Source organism: Balaenoptera acutorostrata, chromosome 16, assembly GCF_949987535.1.
Source record: "Balaenoptera acutorostrata chromosome 16, mBalAcu1.1, whole genome shotgun sequence".
In the NCBI taxonomy this organism is placed as follows: domain Eukaryota; kingdom Metazoa; phylum Chordata; class Mammalia; order Artiodactyla; family Balaenopteridae; genus Balaenoptera; species Balaenoptera acutorostrata.
This window is the reverse complement of record NC_080079.1, coordinates 50,623,128-50,644,749: the sequence shown is the minus strand read 5'-3', so window position 1 is coordinate 50,644,749 and position 21,622 is coordinate 50,623,128. Positions and strand designations below refer to the sequence as shown.

Genomic DNA, 21,622 nt, shown 5'->3' with positions numbered 1-21,622 from the left:
AGATGATAACATAAAGCTCAACAACCAATAAGTGAGTTTATCAAGGTCATTGTACAAAAATCATTGAATTTATGTACAATGGCTATAAACAATTAGGAATTAAAATTTTAAAAGCACTATCATTTAAAATAGCATCAAAAACATGAAATATTTTGGAATAAACTTAAAACTGATATAAGACCTGTACACTTAAAATCAAGAAAACATTGCCAAAAGAAATGAACAAAACCCTTAATAAGCATTAAGGTTTTTAACCTGTTTTTTTTTTTTTTTTAAATGAGGGTGCTTTTTTTTTTTTTTAATTTTATTTATTTATTTATATTTATTTATGGCTGTGTTCGGTCTTCGTTTCTGTGCGAGGGCTTTCTCCAGTTGTGGCAAGTGGGGGCCACTCTTCATCGCAGTGCGTGGGCCTCTCACTATTGCGGCCTCTCTTGTTGCGGAGCACAGGCTCCAGACGCGCAGGCTCAGTAATTGTGGCTCACGGGCCCAGCTGCTCCGTGGCATGTGGGATCTTCCGGGACCAGGGCTCGAACCCATGTCCCCTGCATTGGCAGGCGGATTCTTAACCACTGCGCCACCAGGGAAGCCCCTTTAACCTGTTTTTGAATCAGAAGACTCAGTATTAAGATTTCAGTTATCCCAAAATTGATTTATAGTTTCAATTCAATCCAAATCAAAATCAGAGCAAACTTTTGTAGAAATTGATGAGCTTATTCTAACAATTATTTGGAAATGCAGAGGACCTAGAAGAGCCAAAACAATATTGAAAAAGAAGAATAAAGAGGATTCACTACCTGATTTCTGGGCTTATTGTACAGCTACAGTAGTCAACACTATGTGATCCTGGCATGAGGATAGGTATGTACATCAGTGGAACAGAATAGAGTCTAGCAATGGACGCACACATGTGTGATCAATTGATTTGGATGCCAGAGTAATTCAGTGGGGAAAAGAGTCCATTTAACAAATGGTGCAGGAAAAATTGGGCATCCATTTGACAAAAGGCGAATCTTGACCCTTATCTCGCTCCATATACAAAATTACCTTGAAATGGATCATAGACCTAAATGTAAAAATTAAAGTATAAAACCTTTAAAAGAAAATGTTTTAGAAAATTATTGTGACCTTGAGTAAAGATTTCTTAGGACACAAAAGGCAAGAGTCATTTTAAAAAATGATAAATTGGCCTTTCTTAAAATTTAAAACTTTTCCTATTCAGAAGACACTGTTAAGAAAGTGAAAAAACAAGTCACAGACTGGCAAAGGAGTTCTGATAAAGAATTTGTGTTGCAGAATATATGAAGAATTTTTACAATTCAGTAATGAGACAACCCAATTTTTTAAAAATGGACAAACGATTTGAACAGACACTTGCCCAGAGAAGATATAAGAATGGCAGATAAGCACATGAAAAGATGCTCAGCATCATCAGGGAAATGCAGATTAAACACAGTGAGATACTACACGTGCACTAGTATGGCAAAAACTGAGAATATTAAGTGTGGGAAAGAATATAAATCAGGGCTTCCCTGGTGGCACAGTGGTTAAGAGTCCTCCTGCCGATGCAGAGGACACGGGTTCGAGCCCTGGTCTGGGAAGATCCCACATGCCTCGAAGCACCTAAGCCCGTGCACTGCAACTACTGAGCCTGCGCTCTAGAGCCCACGAGCCACAACTACTGATCCCGTGTGCCACAACTACTGATCCCGTGTGCCACAACTACTGAAGGCCGCACGCCTAGAGCCCGTGATCCGCAACAAGAGAAGCCACCGCAATGAGAAGCCCGCGCACCACAACGAAGAGTAGCCCCTGCTCGCCGCAACTAGAGAAAAGCCCGCGTGCAGCAACAAAGACCCAACGCAGCCATAAATAAATAAATAAATAAAATCAACTAGAAATCTCATACATTGCTGATTGAAATGCAAAATACAGCTACTTTGGGAAACAGGTTGATAGCTGACTAAAATGTTAAGCATATACTTTTTATACAATGAAGCAGTCCTTCTGCTAATTGTTTACAGAAGGAATATGCAAACATGTCCGTACAAAGACTGACTGTGAATGTTCATAGCAGCTTTATTCATAATAAATTGTAAACAACCCAAAAGTCCATCAGTTGGTAAATGGATGAACAAATTGTGGTACATTCATTGAGTAGAATACTGCTTGTCAGTAAAATGGAACAAACTACTGATGCATGCAATAGCAACACAGGTAAATTTCAAAGTATTTTATGCTGAATTAAAGAAGCTAGATACAGAGGCTACCTATTGTATGTTTCCATTATGTCATGTTCAAAACTGTAGGGAAAGAAAAGAGATCAGTCATGCCAGGGACTGAAGGTATGTGGGGAGGTGATTGACTTTCAAGCAGTAAAGGGAACTTTTTTGGGTTATAGAAATGTTCTGTATCTTAATTGTGATATTGGTGGTTACATAACTGTATACATTTGTCAAAACACAGTTGTCGAAAAGAGTGCATTTTAGTATATGTAAATTAGACCTCAATAATTCTGGCTTTCTAAAACGAAATCACAAAAGGATTTTGTAATAAGTGATACATAAAGTAAGTCAGTTTAGATGGTCATAAAATCTAGCCCATTTTAGCTACATTTCTAACCGGGACCTTAGTGTTGTTTTTTAAATTTAGAATGGCTGCTAATGCTTCTGAAAATGAAAGGTAGCAATTTACCTGCCTGTTTCATCCAACAAATATTAATGAAAGCAGTATTGTACTTCAAGTATTGTCCTAAATAAATACCTGTAATCTGTGAGTAGTGGGAGATGGAATTCAAACAAATATGTATATAAATAATAATAAAATTGTAATTGTGATAAGTGCAGCAACTGAGAAATATGTATATGCTATGAAGGTGTTTAAGAGAGAAACAACACTCTTAAGTAAAGGGAACTGCACATGCAAAAAGATTGAGACAGGAATGAGCTTGAGTGAATTCTAAAAATTGAAACAAGGTAAATAAGAGGGGTGAGGGTAGGGGATTAGAGTCAATGATCAGGCAGGAGAGTTAGGCAGGGACCAGATCATGTAAGGTCTTACAGACTGAGTTGAGTATTTTTAACTGTTATTTAGATTTTGCTACATGATAAACCACCCCAAAGCTTAGTGGCTTGAAACAACAAACATTTGTTATTTTTCATGATTCTGTGAGTCTTCTGGGCAGTTCTTTTTCTGAATTTGCTCAGCTAGAGCCAAATGGTATAGTTTATGTATATGGCCAACAGTTGGTACGGTTTTGCTCATTTTGGTCACAGGGTGCCCTAGAATGGCAGGAAAGGGCAAGCCCCAGTGCACAAAGACTTTTCACTTGTTTTACAATTGCTGTTGTTCTTTTGCCCAAAGCAAGTCATGTAGCCAAGCCCAGAGTCTGTGGAGGAGACTACCCAAGGGTGTGTGTACTGGGAGGGGAATTATATAGTCCATTTTTGCAAACAATCTGCCATATTGACTAACCTGTTATTTTGTGAGTTTAGAATATATTGTACATTGTTTCATCTCCTTTTGAATACAGTACAGTCCTCCCTCAAGATCAACCTCAGGGGTTGGTTCCAGGACCCCTTACAGATACAAAAATGTACAGATGCTCAGGTCCCTTACAGTCGGCCTTCCACATCCAAGGATGCGGAACGGATATGGAGGCTACTGTATATATGTTAATCTTGGAGTTGGTTGGTTGTATATACCATCCTTTTTGATGGGATGCCCTATGAAACCACTTTCTCAATCTTAATATGTTCTTCTCATTTTACTTTTTTCTATGAAGGTTCAGCGAACTATTGCCAAACAGATTCAGATGGTTCGGCAAGTTGGTAAAGGCCGATATGGAGAAGTGTGGATGGGTAAATGGCGTGGTGAGAAAGTGGCAGTCAAAGTGTTTTTCACCACTGAAGAAGCTAGCTGGTTTCGAGAAACGGAAATCTATCAAACTGTGCTAATGCGCCATGAAAACATACTCGGTGAGTACATGTTTGACTTTAGTCAGTTCCATATTCTTCAAGGTTAGTGGGATGCCGGTGGAAGCCTGGCACTTGGGCTTTGAAAACATATGTGAGTTCAGTTGTGTGCATTTGGCTAAAGGAAATCTAGTGGAATATACAGTTTAAACACAACCCAGTCCTGAATGGCAACCAACCACTTTCCAGACATGGCTCGGAGATATTTTGGGGTTGGGTTCCAGACCACTGCAATAAAGCAAATATCACAATAAAGCAAGTCCCACAAATATTTTGGTTTCCAAGTGCATATAAAAGTTATGTTTATGCTGTACTGTAGTCTATTAAGTGTGCAGTAGCATTATGTCTAGTAAACAATGTACATACCTTAATTTAAAAATACTTTACTGCTAAAAAATGCCAAACAATTACAGTAGTAACATCAAAGACCACTGATCACAGATCACCATAACAAATATAATAATAATGAAAAAGTTTGAAGGTTTGTGAGAATTACCAAAACATAGCACATGAAGTGAGCAAATGCTGTTTGAAAAACGGCTCCTATAGACTTGTGGCAGGAGTTGCCACAGACTTTCAATTTGTTAAAAACACAGTATCTGTGAAGCTCAATTAAACAAGGTATGTCTATATTTACTACCCAGCTGAGGAGAAACAGCAGTGAGTTTCAAAGTGGAAGTAATATAGTTTATTGGACTTACTCATATAGTAACAAAAAAACAAGTCTTTTAAAGGTAATTTAAGCAATTTTCTAGGGTAACTTGAGCTATATGTACCTTTGCCTGTTGCAAATTAAATCACCCCCCTCCCTCTTAAGATGTAGCTTCATTTATTATGTTCTATGCTTAGTAGGTCTCTCTCCTCACCCCCATTTACACAGTAGCAAAATGACCTAGGTATGATCTGATCAGTAGGGTGCATAAACTCATCTACCTTCCCTGACTTTCCATTCAGGTATTATTTCCTTGCCCTTTAATTTAGAGAGTGCATAGCATGTTACTAAGAGTATAGTTTCCTATACTAATTATATTAGTTTCCTAGGACTCTCCATAACAGAGTACCACAAACTAGGTGGCTTAAAACAATAGAAACTTAATTCTCTCAGAGTTATGGAGGCCAGAAGTTTAAAATCAAGGTGTTGGCAAGGCCATGCTCTCTGAAGGCTTTAGGGGAGGACCCTTCCTTGCCTCTTCCAGATTCTGGTGATTGCCAGCTATCTTCGGCATTCCTTGGCTTGGGAGACCACACTCCTATCTCTGTCTTTGTTGGCACATGGCCTTCTTCCTGTGTGTCTGTATCCATATTTCCCTCTTCCTATAAGGATACCAGTCATTGATTTAGGGCCCACTCTAACCTAGTATCACCTCATCTGAACTTGATTATATCTACAAAGACCTTGTTTCCAAATAAGGTCACATTTATAGGTACCAGGTGGACATGAATGAGGCGGGGGAACATTATTCAACTCAGCACTCACCTTTTTCTGAAGAGAGGGAGGAGAAGAGAAAGGAGAAAGAAAGGAAGCCAGTATTGTGAACTTGCTTGTCAGTGAGCCAGGCTGAAAAGGCAAATGTGATAAGGCATTGATGGGCAAGTGGGAGTTGGCTTAGTTAGAAGCGAACTCTTAGTTGAACATATTTAACTTTATTATTATTTTTTTAATTTTATTTTAATTTTAATTTTATTTATTTTTGGCTGTGTTGGGTCTTCGTTGCTGCACGCGGGCTTTCTCTAGTTGCGGTGAGCGGGGGCTACTCTTCATTGCAGTGTGCGGGCTTCTCATTGCAGTGGCTTCTCTTGTTGCAGAGCATGGGCTCTAGGCACGCGGGCTTCAGTACTTGTGGTGCGTGGGGTTCAGTAGTTGTGGCTCGCCGGCTCTAGAGCGCAGGCTCAGTAGTTGTGGCGCACGGGCTTAGATGCTCTGAGGCATGTGGGATCTTCCCGGACCAGGGATCAAACCCCTGCCCCCTGCATTGGCAGGTGGATTCTTAACCACTGCACCACCAGGGAAGCCCTAACTTTATTATTTTAATGGGTCCACTTTTCAGTTTGAAATGAAGAGCCTTTTCCACATTCCTTCTTTATAGTTCTTCATACTTACAGAATCATGTAGATTAATAACATTTCCCTAGGTTATTATATATGTGATCTTTTTCTTAGTCATATTATTATCATTTTTATGATTATCATTAAGATTACTTTAAATTAATTACAAAAGTATAGACTTTTATATGTAAATGACAGAAATAAAAATTTTGGTAACATATTCAAGAGATTTTGTCAGGCAAGTTAAATTTTTATTACCTGTAGATTATACCTAAGTTATTCTCAATATCCTAAATGAGCATTCATTATTCTTCCTAGCCACGTCTGAAAACTAACCTTTTAAATTCATTCATTGAACAGGTTTTATAGCAGCAGATATTAAAGGTACAGGTTCCTGGACTCAGCTCTATTTGATTACCGATTACCATGAAAACGGATCCCTCTATGATTTCCTGAAATGTGCTACACTAGACACCAGAGCCCTGCTGAAGCTGGCTTACTCAGCTGCCTGTGGTCTGTGCCATCTCCACACAGAAATTTATGGCACTCAAGGAAAGCCTGCAATTGCTCATCGCGACCTCAAGAGCAAAAACATCCTCATCAAGAAAAATGGAAGTTGCTGTATTGCTGACCTGGGCCTTGCTGTTAAATTCAACAGGTGAGCGGTTCTTTACCTACTGTTTTGAAATTATTGTAATCTCCTAAAGATATTTACCTGTTTGTGTTTGTATTCAGGACAGTGGATTTCCAAACATGTATCTGTGCTTATATAATTATATAAATTGGGTTTTGGGGGGTTTTTGTCTTCGTGTTTTGTTGTCATTGTGTTTTCTGTTTTTAACAAAAATGACATCCTACTCTACATAATTCTTGATTTCCTACTTTTTATTGTCTTAGACATCCTTCCGTTTCAGTATATATAGATCTACTTCGTTCTTTTTAACAGTGTTAAGGAAAGTTTTCCATTTTATAGATGTACTGTAATTTATTTCATCTGTGACCCAACTGATGAGCATTAAAGTTGCCTCCAGTTTATCTCTCTTATTTTAAAAATGCTTTAATGAATATTGTATTTTATCCATATATAATATCCTTGAATACTTGTACAAGTATTTCTTCATGATGGATTGCTAGAGAAGGGGCTAGACAGAGAGTATGTACATATTAAGTTATATTAATAGTATGTTGTAGGTTATCCCTTTAGAAAGCGGGCATCAGTTTACACTCCCATAAACAAGATATAAGTACGCCATTTCTTCATCACTACTTGACGTTGTCAACATTTTTAAACAATGAGAATATCAGATTTTTAGAAAACTATTTAAATTGTTTTAATGTTATAATTCTGGAATACAGCAGCCATTTCACATTTCAGGCCATAAAATAGAAGTACTAGTCCATAATAAAGCAAACGTTAAAAAATTTTAATCTTCTTCCATCATTTTTACAGTATTCTAATCCTGTTGTTTTTATCAGTGGAGTGTTTATTGGCTCAAATATTCATCAGATGCTAATTTAAGAAAATATAAAATACGTTATATTAATCTCTGCCTCAGAGTAGTTTTCAGAACCTAATAGATCTGGGAACCTAAAAACAAATCATTCATGTCTTCTAACTCTAAAATTTACTCCAAAAATTGAAAAAAACAATAAACATCATTTCAATATGATTATGTAAACATTACTCACAATAGAACTAAGTTGGTTGGACCCATAAAGAAAAAAATGTAATCCTAAATCACAAAGGATCACATGAGAATGATAAAAGCAAATGATTCAATTAATTTTCACATTCACTTGTTCTGGGATATAATTATGTACCACTTTTTTTATATTCAGTATTGTTCTCTTTCTTAGAGAGGCACAAAACTTGTTTGGTGACAAAACTTGACTTGAACTGATGTGAGGTATTTACTGTCTTTATTTATCCAGCTTAGTATGAATATTCATACTTAGTTTTTCACTGTGTACTTACTAATGATTTTGATTGAGTACTGCTGCAGACCCTGCTGGAGATTTATATAATATATAGCATATATTTAAAGGGTATATTACTTTTTTAAACCTGAAAGATGCTAACTTTCAAAATACATCTGACCCCAAGGATTTCTGATAAGGGAATATAGACATATTAGATAGATAGATAGATCTTTATTTTATTTTGTTATATATATACAAAGAGAGACCCTGACTTTTACAATATGTGACAAAAATAGATGAGAAACGATTTTGTTCTTGGCCCTCAACCTGGACGTTGTCTGTCTTCTGTTTCAGTGATACAAATGAAGTTGATGTACCTTTGAATACTAGGGTGGGTACCAAACGCTACATGGCTCCAGAAGTGCTAGATGAAAGCCTGAATAAAAACCATTTCCAGCCCTACATAATGGCTGACATCTATAGCTTTGGCCTGATTATTTGGGAAATGGCTCGTCGTTGTATCACAGGAGGTAGGAGTTTAGGTAGCATGTTTCTGGTTATGTTTGTATACTCATCATTCAAAAAATAACACCTCCAGTTGTATAATTTAGATGTCGTGTGTGTCAGGGATCCCCAGGACCACTCCCCGGTTCTGTGATTTCATTAGGACTCCCAGGACTCAGCATATAGTTGTCTTCACAGCTAAAATTTGTTACACTGAAAGGCTACACATAAAATTAGCAAAGGGAAAAGGTGCATGGGGCAGAAAGTTTAGAGGAAATCAGGTACAAGCTTCCAAAAGTCTTTTCCCAGTGGAGTCACTCGGAATTTTCTTAAGTTACTCCAGCGATGAATTGTGATAATGTGTAAAATATTGTCATCCAGGGAAGTTCATTAGAGATTTAGTACCCAAAGATTTTTTTGGAGGCTGGTCACTTGGGCATTCTCTGCCTAGATGTATCAAAATTCCAAACTCCTGGAAAGAAAGCCAGGTGTCCAGCATAAACCATATTGTTGGCACAAACAGTCTAGGAATAGTGACTCGCCTTTTCCTTTAGTTTTATATGAGTGTAGGGAGCTGTTTACCAGGCAAGTTCCCAGACACCAGTCAAGTGCCAGTCTTGCAAGCAGGCCTTTTAAGAATAGCAGTTTCAGGTCTGCTTTATTAACTCTTTTCTGCATATGTGTTGTCTTTCTACTGCAGAAAAAAAATAATTAAAAAAATTAAAACCTCATTCATTAGTAGAAACAATTGTGTACATAAATAATTAGACTGAAAATTTAGGGTGAGCGGTTCATCTTGCTTATTTTAAGGGATATTGGTATGTCCAATATGGACAGCTATGGTGGGGGTAGAGAAAATAATTAGACATTAGAAAAAGAGAACATACATTTACTGTTAAAAGTGAATCATCCACTCTGTAATCTTTTCCACTTTATGGAGAGATTTGTTTCAGTTCCATAGTTCAGTAGGAGGTACTGAATGGATTGATGTATTTTGTCCAGCCACCATTTTTGTGCCCACTATACTTTCTCACTCACTACAGGAATTGTAGAAGAGTACCAATTACCATATTATAACATGGTACCCAATGATCCATCATATGAAGATATGCGTGAGGTCGTGTGTGTCAAACGTTTGCGGCCAATTGTGTCTAATCGATGGAACAGTGATGAAGTAAGTGGAATTCAGTCCCCTTAGGAAGTGATTGCTGAGTGTTGCCAATGATATTTACCTACTCACTACATTCTCTTTACTTTTCAGTGTCTACGAGCAGTTTTGAAGCTAATGTCAGAATGCTGGGCTCACAATCCAGCCTCCAGACTTACAGCTCTGAGAATCAAGAAGACACTTGCCAAGATGGTTGAATCTCAAGATGTAAAGATTTGACAGACAAATAATCATGAGGAGAAATTCTAGACTGCAAGAACTGTTTTCACCCAAGGAACGGGTGGAATTAGAATAGAATAAGGATGTTAACTTGGTTCTCAGACTCTTTCCTCACTACACCTTCACAGGCTGCTAATATTAAAACCTTTCAGTACTCTGTAGAATACAAGCTGGGAACTTCTTCTAAACACTTCATTCTTTATATATGGACAGCTTTATTATAAATGTGGTTTTTGATGCCTTTTTTTTATTGGGTTTTTATGAACTGCATCAAGACTTCAATCCTGATTAATGTCTCCAGTCAAACTCTGGGTACTGAATTACCTGTTCATAAAATGGTGCTTTCTGTGAAAGCCTTAAGAAGATAAATGAATTCAGCAGAGATGGAGAAATATACACTTTTACCTTCTACCTGAGAAAATTTAATCTATTTGTATTCTACCTTTGTAAACAGCCTATGGATCATGATCTGTTTGGGATACTGCTTAGTTTATGATAGTTTGTCATGCCTTGATAATGGTATGTGTGTGTGTGTCTGTGTACATACATGCATACCAGAATTCCTCTGCTGCCATTTATATTAGAAGAAAATAATTTATGAATGCACAGGAAGATATTGGTGGCTGTTGGTTTTGTGCTTTAAAAATGCATTATCTGACCAAGATTTGCCAATCACATAAAAGCCATTTACCTTGCAAGTGAGCTAGCTTCTCCACCAACTTTATTTTTTAACATTAAAGTTGATATAAAGGCCAAAAGGAGTTTAAAGTGTATGTAAATTTGGACTGTTTTCCTCCCACCACAAACTCTTTTTTTTTTTTTTTTTTTGTAATTATTATTTTTGTCATGAAAAGCATCCTATCCAAAGTTGGAACTTCCAATGCCATGAACCTTCTAAAGAAAACACTTCTTATTGAAGTGAATACTAATTACTGCATTTGATAGCAATGTAAGTGCCTGTAACCATGTTCTGTATTCTTTATTCTCAGTAACTTTTAAAAGGGAAGTTATTTATATTTTGTGTATAATATGCTTTACTTGCAAAACACCTGCTCCTTTACGACCATATTTTATATATGTACATACATTCATACTATAGAAACCAGCTCATGTGTACCTCATATCCCATCCTTAAGGGAAAAAAAATTAAAAGATCATCAGAAAAAAAAATGTTGTAAAGTAGAACTACATGTAAATTTTCAGAATTAATTCAAAGTACTATATCAAGTCTAGGACTTTGTTTAAATATCAAGAACTAACCATAGGTATAGACTTTCATTAAGATGCCATCATCTCAATTCTCCTTTATGAAAGGATCCTCCAATTAGAAATTTCTGTCTCAGAGTTAATATACATTTGTCAACAACTGTTTTAGACATTTAAATCATTTGAGATTTTTGGTTTTATGATTTCTGTTCCGTAAGTTTGTGAAGACAGTGAAGAGTCAGGCAGAAAGTTCAATATCTAGTCAGTGCCTATATCTATACCATATGGCTGTTATTCAATAAAATGCTACATATTTTATGGATGCCTTGTTTCCCCAAGGAGTAATTCTGATCTACTTAAACTTACCATACTTCTGTAATGCCTTTTAAATATTAATGTCTTATTCTGAACAAACAACTCATGGGTGCATAAAGTGAGACAGTTTTCTTGAATATAGCATAAAATAAATGTGATTATATCACAACATAGCTAAAACAATCTTTAAAGGGGAGGAATCAGAGCATGTATCCATCCATTGCCAAAAATGTGACTGACGTTTAAGGATGAAATGCTTACATATTTGTCTATACATCAATCACAAATTTGAGACTTGCTTTAACAGTTTTGACCAAGTTTAATAATTTTCATCTAACATAACTAAAGCTTGAAGTGTTCATCAAGATAAGTAAATTTATATATTGATATACATAGTACCCAATAACTTCCTGTTTGAGAATGTTTTCCCCATCTCTGTACTGAGAGGTACAGGTATTTTTATCTAAATTTCCAAGTGATTTAAGAATACTTACGAGCTCTAATCTACTTAGTATAAGGTTAACCTTGATTTATTTTTTATTTGATAAACTATAAATCTTGAAAATAATTTGTCGTCTTAATAATAAAGAAAAAAATGTAAGGAAAGGCAAACTCTATTCTTAGAAATGTTAGTATGTGGAAGCAGACAATTGCAGATAATATATAAGTACAAGATCATTATAGTGATTTTTTAAATTGATTTATTAAAAGTGATATCAAGAAACTTGTTCAATAAAAATATTTTCTAATATTACATGTTCTTTAAAAAGCAAATGATTCCATTTTTGAAATCCTAAAGTCGAAAAAAAGTTGCATGAAACCTATTTTTTTCTCTCCTTTTATTCTTACTCTTAAATTTCTAAGTTCATATTTAAATATTTAAAGAGTAAAAGAGGAAGTATTACATAGTACCATAAATAATAATTTGTAAAACCCTGGAAGCCATTATTTGGCCCTGCTTACAACTTAGCATCTTAAAAATGTGTAGCTTCTGTCTGTCATCCCTTTAACTAAAATATCAAAACAAACAAAAAACCAAAACTACCTGAATATAACAGAAGTTAATCCTCCCTCAAAGAAAATTCTCCTTATGAATCCTCTTTATACTGGTAAATATCAGTATCTCTAGAATTAAAGGCATGCATGCTAGGAATTGGCTTCAGTGTGTCTATTCTAAGCTTTCCCTGTGCTTTCTTATTGGACAAGTTTCTGAAGCATAAAATTCGAATCTGGTTTCTCTGGAAATGTTTTCACAAAAGATATTTCAATCAACATTTTGTGTTGCCTTTCCAATTTCAGGAGTGTTCTTGAGCTTAGAAAGTGACCTATAGTTTTTGAAAATTATGTTTTCCTAGAATGTGCCAGATTTTTTATTTGTTCACTCTAAAAAATATTCAGTACCTTTTTTTCCTCAGATGCTTTGCTTCTGTTTAGAACAAAAATGCAATACAATATTTAAAGAATCATGCATCTCTAAGTTGGCCCAAGATCAAATTTGATATTGAATATTTTATTCCAGGCAAGATTTTATAAATTAAATTATTTATTTTTCTTTTCATACACGTTTTGAAATGTTTAAATATCTGAAATAATTTCAACAGCAGAAATACGAATTGATTTTTTTAAAGATTGTTGCAGCTCTTGTACTGTTTAGAAGTGGTAATATTTATTATTTGCTTGGGTCAGATGTTAAAATAGCAGTGTAGCAGTTCATCTTCTTGCCTCCGTGCTGTTATGAGAGTCACAGTGAAAACTGCAGAGAGCTGATATGTTCATAAAGAGCAGATTAAATCTAGGGCAGCATCACATGAAGCTATGTGTAATCATCCTATAAGGAAGGTATGTGAATACTGCTTTTGCAAAGGATTAAATATATTGTAATTTTAGCTTGTGCTCTGTACTATGCTTTCAATGGAATTATTTAAGCCCTTTTAGTGACTGTTGTCCTTGCCCATTTAAAAACTAAAATGTAGTATATATTGTATAAAATGAAAGTATCATTATAGCTTAATTAGGAAAGATGTACATAGACACTGAAAGAAGGTTAAAAACAAGCAGTTTTATTATGCATTTGTAAAACACCAAAAACATAGATTCATCTTTGATATGTAACACACTAAATGTATTTTGTATAGCATCTGGTTTAAAAGGTGCCTTATTATTAAGTTTACCATTAATTGCTTTGTTCTATATATAGATTACATCCAGTGTATCATTTTTAAGTAAATAACCTTATTTTAGTATACTTTAGTGATGTGTTTTGTGATACTCTGCTTGGACTATATTGTGTATCAGAAGTCACGTATCCAGTGAAATTTTATGACAAATAAGTTAGTGTACATACAGATGTCCCTGAGATGTGCATTTCAGCCACCAGAAACCCAGTGTGGGACACAGGGCAGGTAAGTGGCCACACACTCTTTCCTTTGTGTAGATAGAGAACTTATAATAGTTATATAAGCCTATTATAGCCAAGGGTTATTTTCCTTTAAAAAAAAAGAGAACAAAACATTTTTTCTAATTCTAAAAATATGTACTCATTACAGAAATTTTGGAAAACATAGGAAAGAATAAAGAAGCAAATGAAATCATTCAAAATCCTATTGCCAGATAGTACAACTATTTACAGTTGAATGTTTCTTTTTGATCTTTTTTGCTGCTACATATTTTTTTTACAATGTTAAGATCATAGTATGTCATTATATATCCATTGAAAACATTTTTTTAAAAATTGACTACGTAGCATTCCACTAAGTAGATGGAACAATTTATTTTTATAATCCCCTGTTGAATATTTGGGTTATTTTCATTGTTTGGGAAAATATAACCAATATATTGAACATCCTTGTACATAAATCTTCATATATTTATTTTCTTAGATTACACTCCTAAAAATGGAACCAGTGGATATGAACTTTTAAAAGATTCTTTAAGATGAAAAAAAAAAATCTGAGATTCTTGATAAATATTGCAATCTTGCTGCCAAGAAGGGTTTCTCATTTACACTCCTAAGAGCAGTGTTAAGAGAGTGCTCATCTCACTACCTGGCCAGGTAATTTCTTCCAAGTTTTTTCTCTTTCTGCTAATAGAGTGCCTGATTTCTTGCCTGTAACTAGCTTCTTTTAGTTAGAGTAGTGTAATCCATTTATCTGGCCTTATGGTGTTCCTGCTGCAACAAATGCTGTTTTAAAAGCTTAAACTTAGGGAAGTAAAGGTAGCTTTCCTTCTGTTCCGTAGCAAAATCGTTCTCACCACCTGTCAGAGCTGTTTTCAGTTGTGTGTAAATTCACTCACTGTGCCTTGTGATGCCTTCTTGTAGGCATTTGAACGTGTTAAATCCTTACAAAAGATTTGTTACTAGTTGATGTCTCCCCCCACCCTGACAAAAAAAAATACATGTTTGGAGATAGCCTATTATAGATTCCTTACTGAAATCCTCATTTACTGTTACTGTAAGACAAGTTTCTTGAAACAATAGCATGTACTCTTGTGCAGCTTGATAAAGAAGACTCAGGGATTTCTTGGGCCTATCAAATACTTCCTAGCTTTTTTTCCATCTATAAAAAGCTGACTCAAAAACTGGGTAGATATATTAATTCTTCCTTCTCAGCATAATGTTACTCTCCCTGTTTAGTTGGAAGAGTGACTATTTCCAAGGTTCCTTTAACATTATTAGTAGCATTAATAGAGTAGACATTAAGAAATGAGATACTGTTCTTCCAGAATAGTCTAATCCTTGTAGGTAATTTTAAACAGACGCTAATTCAGTCATTAAGTCTTCATTCTCTTGGAGAAATATTTATCTGCCTGTTGCTAATGCATGGACCATTTCTTGCACTTCATACTTCAGTTGGATGCATATTCCTAAGAAAGCCTGGCTTCAGCCCTGGAGCAGTACAGCCTAAGTGGACACAGTCCACTGCAGGTGGCTGGCCAGAAGTATAGGCAGAGGCCACCTAATGGCAGTGGCACTGTTCTAGTCATGGGGAGTTAAACACTGTGAGCTCAGCGTAAGAGCAAATGGGCAAGTCACCCTGAAGCTGGGAATCAGTAAAAGGAAACTTAGTTCAAGTGCAAAGGTACATGAAAAAATATTTCAGATAGAAGCAGAGACCAGGGGTGAAAGGTTATTGAATTGTTACTGAATTGTTTTCTTTTTTAGATGCAATATATGTGGCCTACCTGTTACTCCTCTGAACTTTATATTTCTGGTCTTTGTCCAGTTACTTGCTCAGAATGAAATTCAGAGTGCTTCCAGATACCCCAGTGCTCCTTGCACCCACCTCACTACTCACGGCCTAGATTTTTTTTTTTTTAACATCTTTACTGGAGTATTATTGCTTTACATTGTTCTTAGTTGCTGCTGTATAACAAAGTGAATCAGCTATACGTATACAACTATCCCCATATCCCCTCCCTCTTGCGTCTCCCTCCCATCCTCCCTATCCCACCCCTCTAGATGGTCACAGAGCACCGAGCTGATTTCCCTGTGCTATGCTACTGCTTCCCACTAGCTATCTGTTTTACGTTTGGTAGTGTATATATGTCCATGCCACTCTCTCACTTCGTCCCAGCTTACCCTTCCCCCTCCCCATGTCCTCAAGTCCATTCTCTATGTCTGCATCTTTATTCCTGTCCTGCCCCTAGGTTTTTCAGAACCTTTTTTTTTTTTTTTAGATTCCATATATATGTGTTAGCATACAGTATTTGTTTTTCTCTTTCTGACTTACTTGACTCTGTATGACAGACTCTAGGTCCATCCACCTCACTACAAATAACTCAATTTTGTTCTTTTTTATGGCTGAGTAATATTCCACTGTATGTATGTGCCACATCTTCTTTATCCATTCATCTGTCGATGGAACTTAGGTTGCTTCCATGTCCTGGCTATTGTAAATAGTGCTGCAATGAACATTGTGGTACATGACTCTTTTTGAATTATGGTTTTCTCAGAGTATACGCCCAGTAGTGGGATTGCTGGGTCATATGGGAGTTCTATTTTTAGTTTTTTAAGGAACCTTCATACTGTTCTCCATAGTGGCTGTATCAGTTTACATTCCCACCAACAGTGCAACAAGGTTCCCTTTTCTCCACACCCTCTCCAGCATTAATTGTTTGTAGATTTTTTGATGATGGCCATTCTGACCAGTGTGAGGTGATACCTCATTGTAGTTTTGATTTGCATTTCTCTAATGATTAGTGATGTTGAGCATCCTTTCATGTGTTTGTTGGCAATCTGTATATCTTCTTTGGAGAAATGTCTATTTGGGTCTTCTGCCCATTTTTGGATTGGGTTGGGGTTTTTTTTGATGTTGAGCTGCATGAGCTGCTTGTATGTTTTGGAGATTAATCCTTTGTCAGTTGCTTCGTTTGCAAATACTTTCTCCCATTCTGAGGGTTGTCTTTTGGTCTTATTTATGGTTTCCTTTGCTGTGCAAAAGGTTTTAAGTTTCATTAGGTCCCATTTATTTTTGTTTTTATTTCCATTTCTCTAGGAAGTGGGTCAAAAAGGATCTTGCTGTGATTTATGTCATAGAGTGTTCTGCCTATGTTTTCCTCTAAGAGTTTGATAGTGTCTGGCCTTACATTTAGGTCTTTAATCCATTTTGAGTTTATTTTTGTGTGTGGTGTTAGGCAGTATTCTAATTTCATTCTTTTACATGTAGCTGTCCAGTTTTCCCAGCACCACTTATTGAAGAGGCTGTCTTTTCTCCATTGTATATTCTTGCCTCCTTTATCGATGATAAGGTGACGTATGTGCGTGGGTTTATCTCTGGGCTTTCTATCCTGTTCCACTGATCTATATTTCTGTTTTTGTGCTAGTACCATACTGTCTTGATTACTGTAACTTTGTAGTATAGTCTGAAGTCTGGGAGCCTGATTCCTCCAGCTCCGTTTTTCTTCCTTCCGAATTGCTTTGGCTATTCGGAGTCTTTTGTGTTTCCATACAAATGGTGAAATTTTTTGTTCTAGTTCTGGGAAAAATGTCATGGCCTAGATTTTATCCAGGGAACCTGAAATGTTACCATTGTTTAGAAGTCAATATGAAATTCTTATATTGAAAGTATTTTTAAGCTAGACAAAGAAAGAACTTGGGCGTTTTTTTTAGGGGAGGAGTCTTTTTTGAAAGCAACTTTAGAATCAGGTTGAAGCACAGCTGCTGCTCTGTTCTCTGTTGCTCTCCTGTATGACTAAAGTCCAAATAAGTGTTGAAAAACACTAAAAGAAAGAATGGAAAGGCTCTGGCAAAAAAAGAAAAGACCAACACTGTTGGGAAAAGCATTTCAATTGAACACTTTAAAAGTAGTTTTTATTATTTGATTCTGTCTTCATACTTGGCTAGTAGATTGAAGAGAGAATCTAACTCTGAAGATTCTACTCTGTGATCTTCCAGCATCCCTGTGGCCAGTAAGAAGTCTGATATGTGTCTAATTCAGTCCTTTTTAGTTTAACTTATTTTTTTCATTCAAGAAACATAGAATTTAAATTTTGTGTTTGATGTTTTGAAGTTTAAACTTGCCATGTCTAGATACATTCATTCTGTTACTTAGTACTAATTGAGTCCTTTTAATCTTTCCTTAGATCTGGGAACTTTTCTTCCATCACTTCTCTACTGTCTTCCCTTCCCTTTTTACTTTCCTCTTTCTAGAACTGCTATTAGACAAATATTAGGTCCCGTGGATGTTGCTTCCATATTTCTTAACATGTCTTTCATATGTTTGTTTCATCCTGCCTTGTGCTTTTCAGCCCACCTGCTGTATGTTTTTATTTCAACAACCAGATTTTATTTTAACTTTATTTGTATTTTGAAAAAATTTCAAACTTCCAGAAAAGTTGCAAAAATAGTATAAAGAATGCCGTTTACCCTTCATCCAGATTCATAAACTTATATTTTGTCACAATTGCTTTGTCATTCTGTGTGTATTCAAGAGTTACAAAGGCTCATCTTGGGAATGTCTGTGTACAAACACATACATACACATACTTTTTTCTGAACTAGTTGGAGTAAATTACAGAGCTCATGCCTCTTTATCCCTGAATACTTCAGGTAATTAACATAACCAATTATGTACAATTTTCAAAATCAGGAAAGTTAACATTTATACCATAACAATTATCAGCAATACCATAGTCTGCAGACCTTATTCAAGTTTTGCTAGTTGTTCCAGTAAAGTCCTTGAGCACTGGACTTTTCCTGGTCCAGAGTCTGCCTAGAATCTTGCATTGCATTTAGGTGTCGTGTCTCCTTATTCTCCTTTAATCTGAAACAGTTCTCCAGCTTTGTCTCTTTCGATACCAACATTTTCTAGAGTAAAGGCCAGTGATTTTGTGGACATGATGTTTGTGCCCTCAGGGCATCCCACCAGGAGGCCACAGCGTCAGTGTGTCTGGTTACTGATGGTGTCATTGTCGATTGTTTGTTTAAGGTGATACTCACCTAGTTTCCCTACTGTGAAGTTACTGTTTTCCCTTTGTAATTAGTATATTACAAGAGATACTTTGAGACTGTGTTTTAGCATCCATTGATAACTTCTGTGTGAATCAGTGGTTACAAAGTGGTGATTTTCTGATTCCATTATTACATTTACATTTATTAATTGGCATTCTGCTACAAGGAATAAGTCTGTTCTTGTTTATTTTTTATTATCAGTATGGACTCTTGTTCAATAAGTTATAGTCTATTAGGTCATTTTTTGTTTTGATGCTCAAACTGACCTAGACTTGGCTACTGGGAGTTCATCAAGGTGGTGCCTGAGTCCTTTTGACACGTGCCCATTTTTGAGCACTTCTTACTTTGGGGAACATGAAGATGTTCCAAGCTCATCTGGTACTTTCCTTGCCCCTGCCATTGAGTCAGCCATTTCTCCAAGGCACTTTGGTTCCTTTTAGGAAGGATGATATTTGGAAACCAGGATCTGGGTGGCAAATAATCAATTTACATTTCCAGTTTCCTGTATTGTTTCTAGAGATTTATATATTCCAAAGTTTTCAGCTTGGAACCTCTTGTCCATGAGACTAGTTTTCCACAAATGTTTAGCAGTTTGGGGTAGTTGCTCATTTGTGTATTCATCAACCCCTGCTCACCCCAGTTCTGTGTTCCTCAGCTTCCTGTTCTTATCAAGAAGTGATAGGACTAGCTGTTAGAGCAAAAGTAAGTAATCCTTTCCTCTCTTCTTACCTACTCAAGAGGATTCAGGCTTTCCTCACTCTGCTTGTTTACCTTTCCCCTTCCCCAGAAAAGAGTTTTGTCATTGTTGGGCCAGGTTTGGGGGAACTTTATTGATGAAGGAGGATAGAGGAATGGTGCTCAGGCTAGAGCTGGGAGAGGAGTTTGTGATGTTTTCGAGAGAAACATCACAGGAGACCAGAGGAGCTTCAGAGCATGAGAGGAAAGGGGAGTTTTGAGAAGCACTTTTTATAGACCATATATCCTCTTCACGGTGTTTCTGAAATAAGGAGTTATTTTGACAGGTACTAGTTTGTGGAGACACAGCTCTAGATTCCCTCCTGGGAGTCTTGATTGTGATAAGGTTTCATGTGTCTTCTGGGTGTGGGAGGTTCTTACCTCCAAGTGTCAGTAGCTGCCCTGTAACTGAGAGCTCTGGGTTGACGGGCACTGCTCTAGCTCAAAACAGAGGCCACTGCTGCCGGCTGCTTAGCTCAGACAAGGGGCAGCTGGGACTGACTGCCCACTGCCTTGACTGCCTCTCCTCCACGGACCCCTCCAGGTGTGTTAGGGGCTGAGTTTGAGTCTGGGGCTCCCCTGAAATCACTCCCATCTCTCAGATGTTTTGAGTTATGATTTCCTATTGCTGTTTCATTTTCCACTTGCTCCCTTCTACTTCCTGTTTTCCAGGAATTACTAAAATTTCCTGACCTGCTTATGGTACTCTTTCTTGTTTTTCAATGATATTTTGGAGTATTTTTGTGTGTATTTTTTTTGGGAAAGTCTGATACCACTCTGTGCTCAGTCATTGTCTTGTTCTGGATGCCACAAGTGAAGGGTGTTTTAACATTGGCCTGGGTAATGGGGGGGTCTACTTGGGGGGGCACTCAAACAGATTCTCCACCCAGAGATATTAATGGAGATAAGAAATTTATCAAATGAACTTCAGAATTCTTGTTAATCTGGGGTCCTAGTTATTGAAGTGTTTAAACAGAAAATTTACACTTAAACTTGATATTAAGGTTTTGTGAAATTTGCATTGAAAGCACCCTATTTAAAAGAACTGTTGTCTCTCTAGTTCTCACCCCAGAAAATTCTGGAGTGACTTATCCATGCTGCTGGCAGTTTACCAGTTAGCACTTTCATTTATAACCTCCCTATTGAATAGCACCAGCCATATGAGGGTTGCAGGACATGTGCCCCTTATAGAGGAGATCAATTCACTCTGCTTATTATATGCAGTAAATTCCAAATGAAAGTCTTAAATGAGAAGACTGTATTACCCGCATGCTTCCATTTAGTCATCAGCACAGCCTGACCAGTAATAGCAGAACTGAGCAGAAAGAAGACACAGCATTGTCTTTCTAGCAGCAAGGATGACTTGGTACTGGCTTTCCAACCTTTGCTCAGGAGTGGCCCAGATACATCACGCCTTGGGTCAGGATTGGTCTTGTAGCTGAGCTGTACTGGGTAGGAGGCCCTGGCCAGAGGGAAGGGCAGGTAGGCAAGAGCCAAACCTGTGGTCAAGAAAATAAAATACCAGGATACTTAGAGCTGTTAGACTAACCACCTCATACTACAGATGGAAACGTTCAAGAGAGGTTGTGATTTACCCCAAGGTCAAACCGTCAGTGGCAGAGTGGCCTGGCATATTGTTCCTTTTAACACAAATATTTTAGCATCTCAAGCACACCAAGCTTAGTGGTAAATAAATTCTAAGGGACAATTATTTTAATCCATGAGCCCAAGGAAACAATGAGAAGGGCTGGGAACCCTGACAACCAACTCTGTCCTTTTTCATCACCCAGATCAATCTGATTTTCTTACAGAGAGAGGTATATTCAACAAATACTGAATACCTACTACCAAAATAAAAATGTTTCCTGACAAGTAGATGACTGCTTTCTCAAGCCTGTTTGCGTCAGGACCTGTAATTTTTTGAAAACCATATATTGATATTTTAGGAATAACCATAACTCTAAGCTGTACTGTCTAATCCAGTATTCTTGTGGATACTGTGGAAGCCTCTGAGTGTTTTATGTAGGATTAACTGGAATTGTGAAGTCACATATGGCCTGCAGTAATGAAAATCACATACCAAAT

At 36.7% G+C, this 21,622-nt stretch overlaps 1 protein-coding gene across 3 annotated transcripts in view; it reads left to right on the top strand.

The window, feature by feature from the left end:
• Positions 1-13,602, top strand: part of BMPR1A (bone morphogenetic protein receptor type 1A) — a 141,445-nt gene extending 127,843 nt beyond the window's left edge. For all 3 annotated transcript variants that reach the window (XM_057530900.1, XM_057530901.1, XM_007174561.2), the window contains 5 exons: positions 3,785-3,977; positions 6,381-6,678; positions 8,295-8,470; positions 9,488-9,618; positions 9,706-13,602. In XM_057530900.1, coding sequence (XP_057386883.1) covers positions 3,785-3,977; positions 6,381-6,678; positions 8,295-8,470; positions 9,488-9,618; positions 9,706-9,831 — 924 coding nt within the window. In that variant the 3' untranslated portion in view covers positions 9,832-13,602. The remainder of the gene's footprint in view (positions 1-3,784; positions 3,978-6,380; positions 6,679-8,294; positions 8,471-9,487; positions 9,619-9,705) is intronic.
• Positions 13,603-21,622: the final 8,020 nt, after the last annotated feature.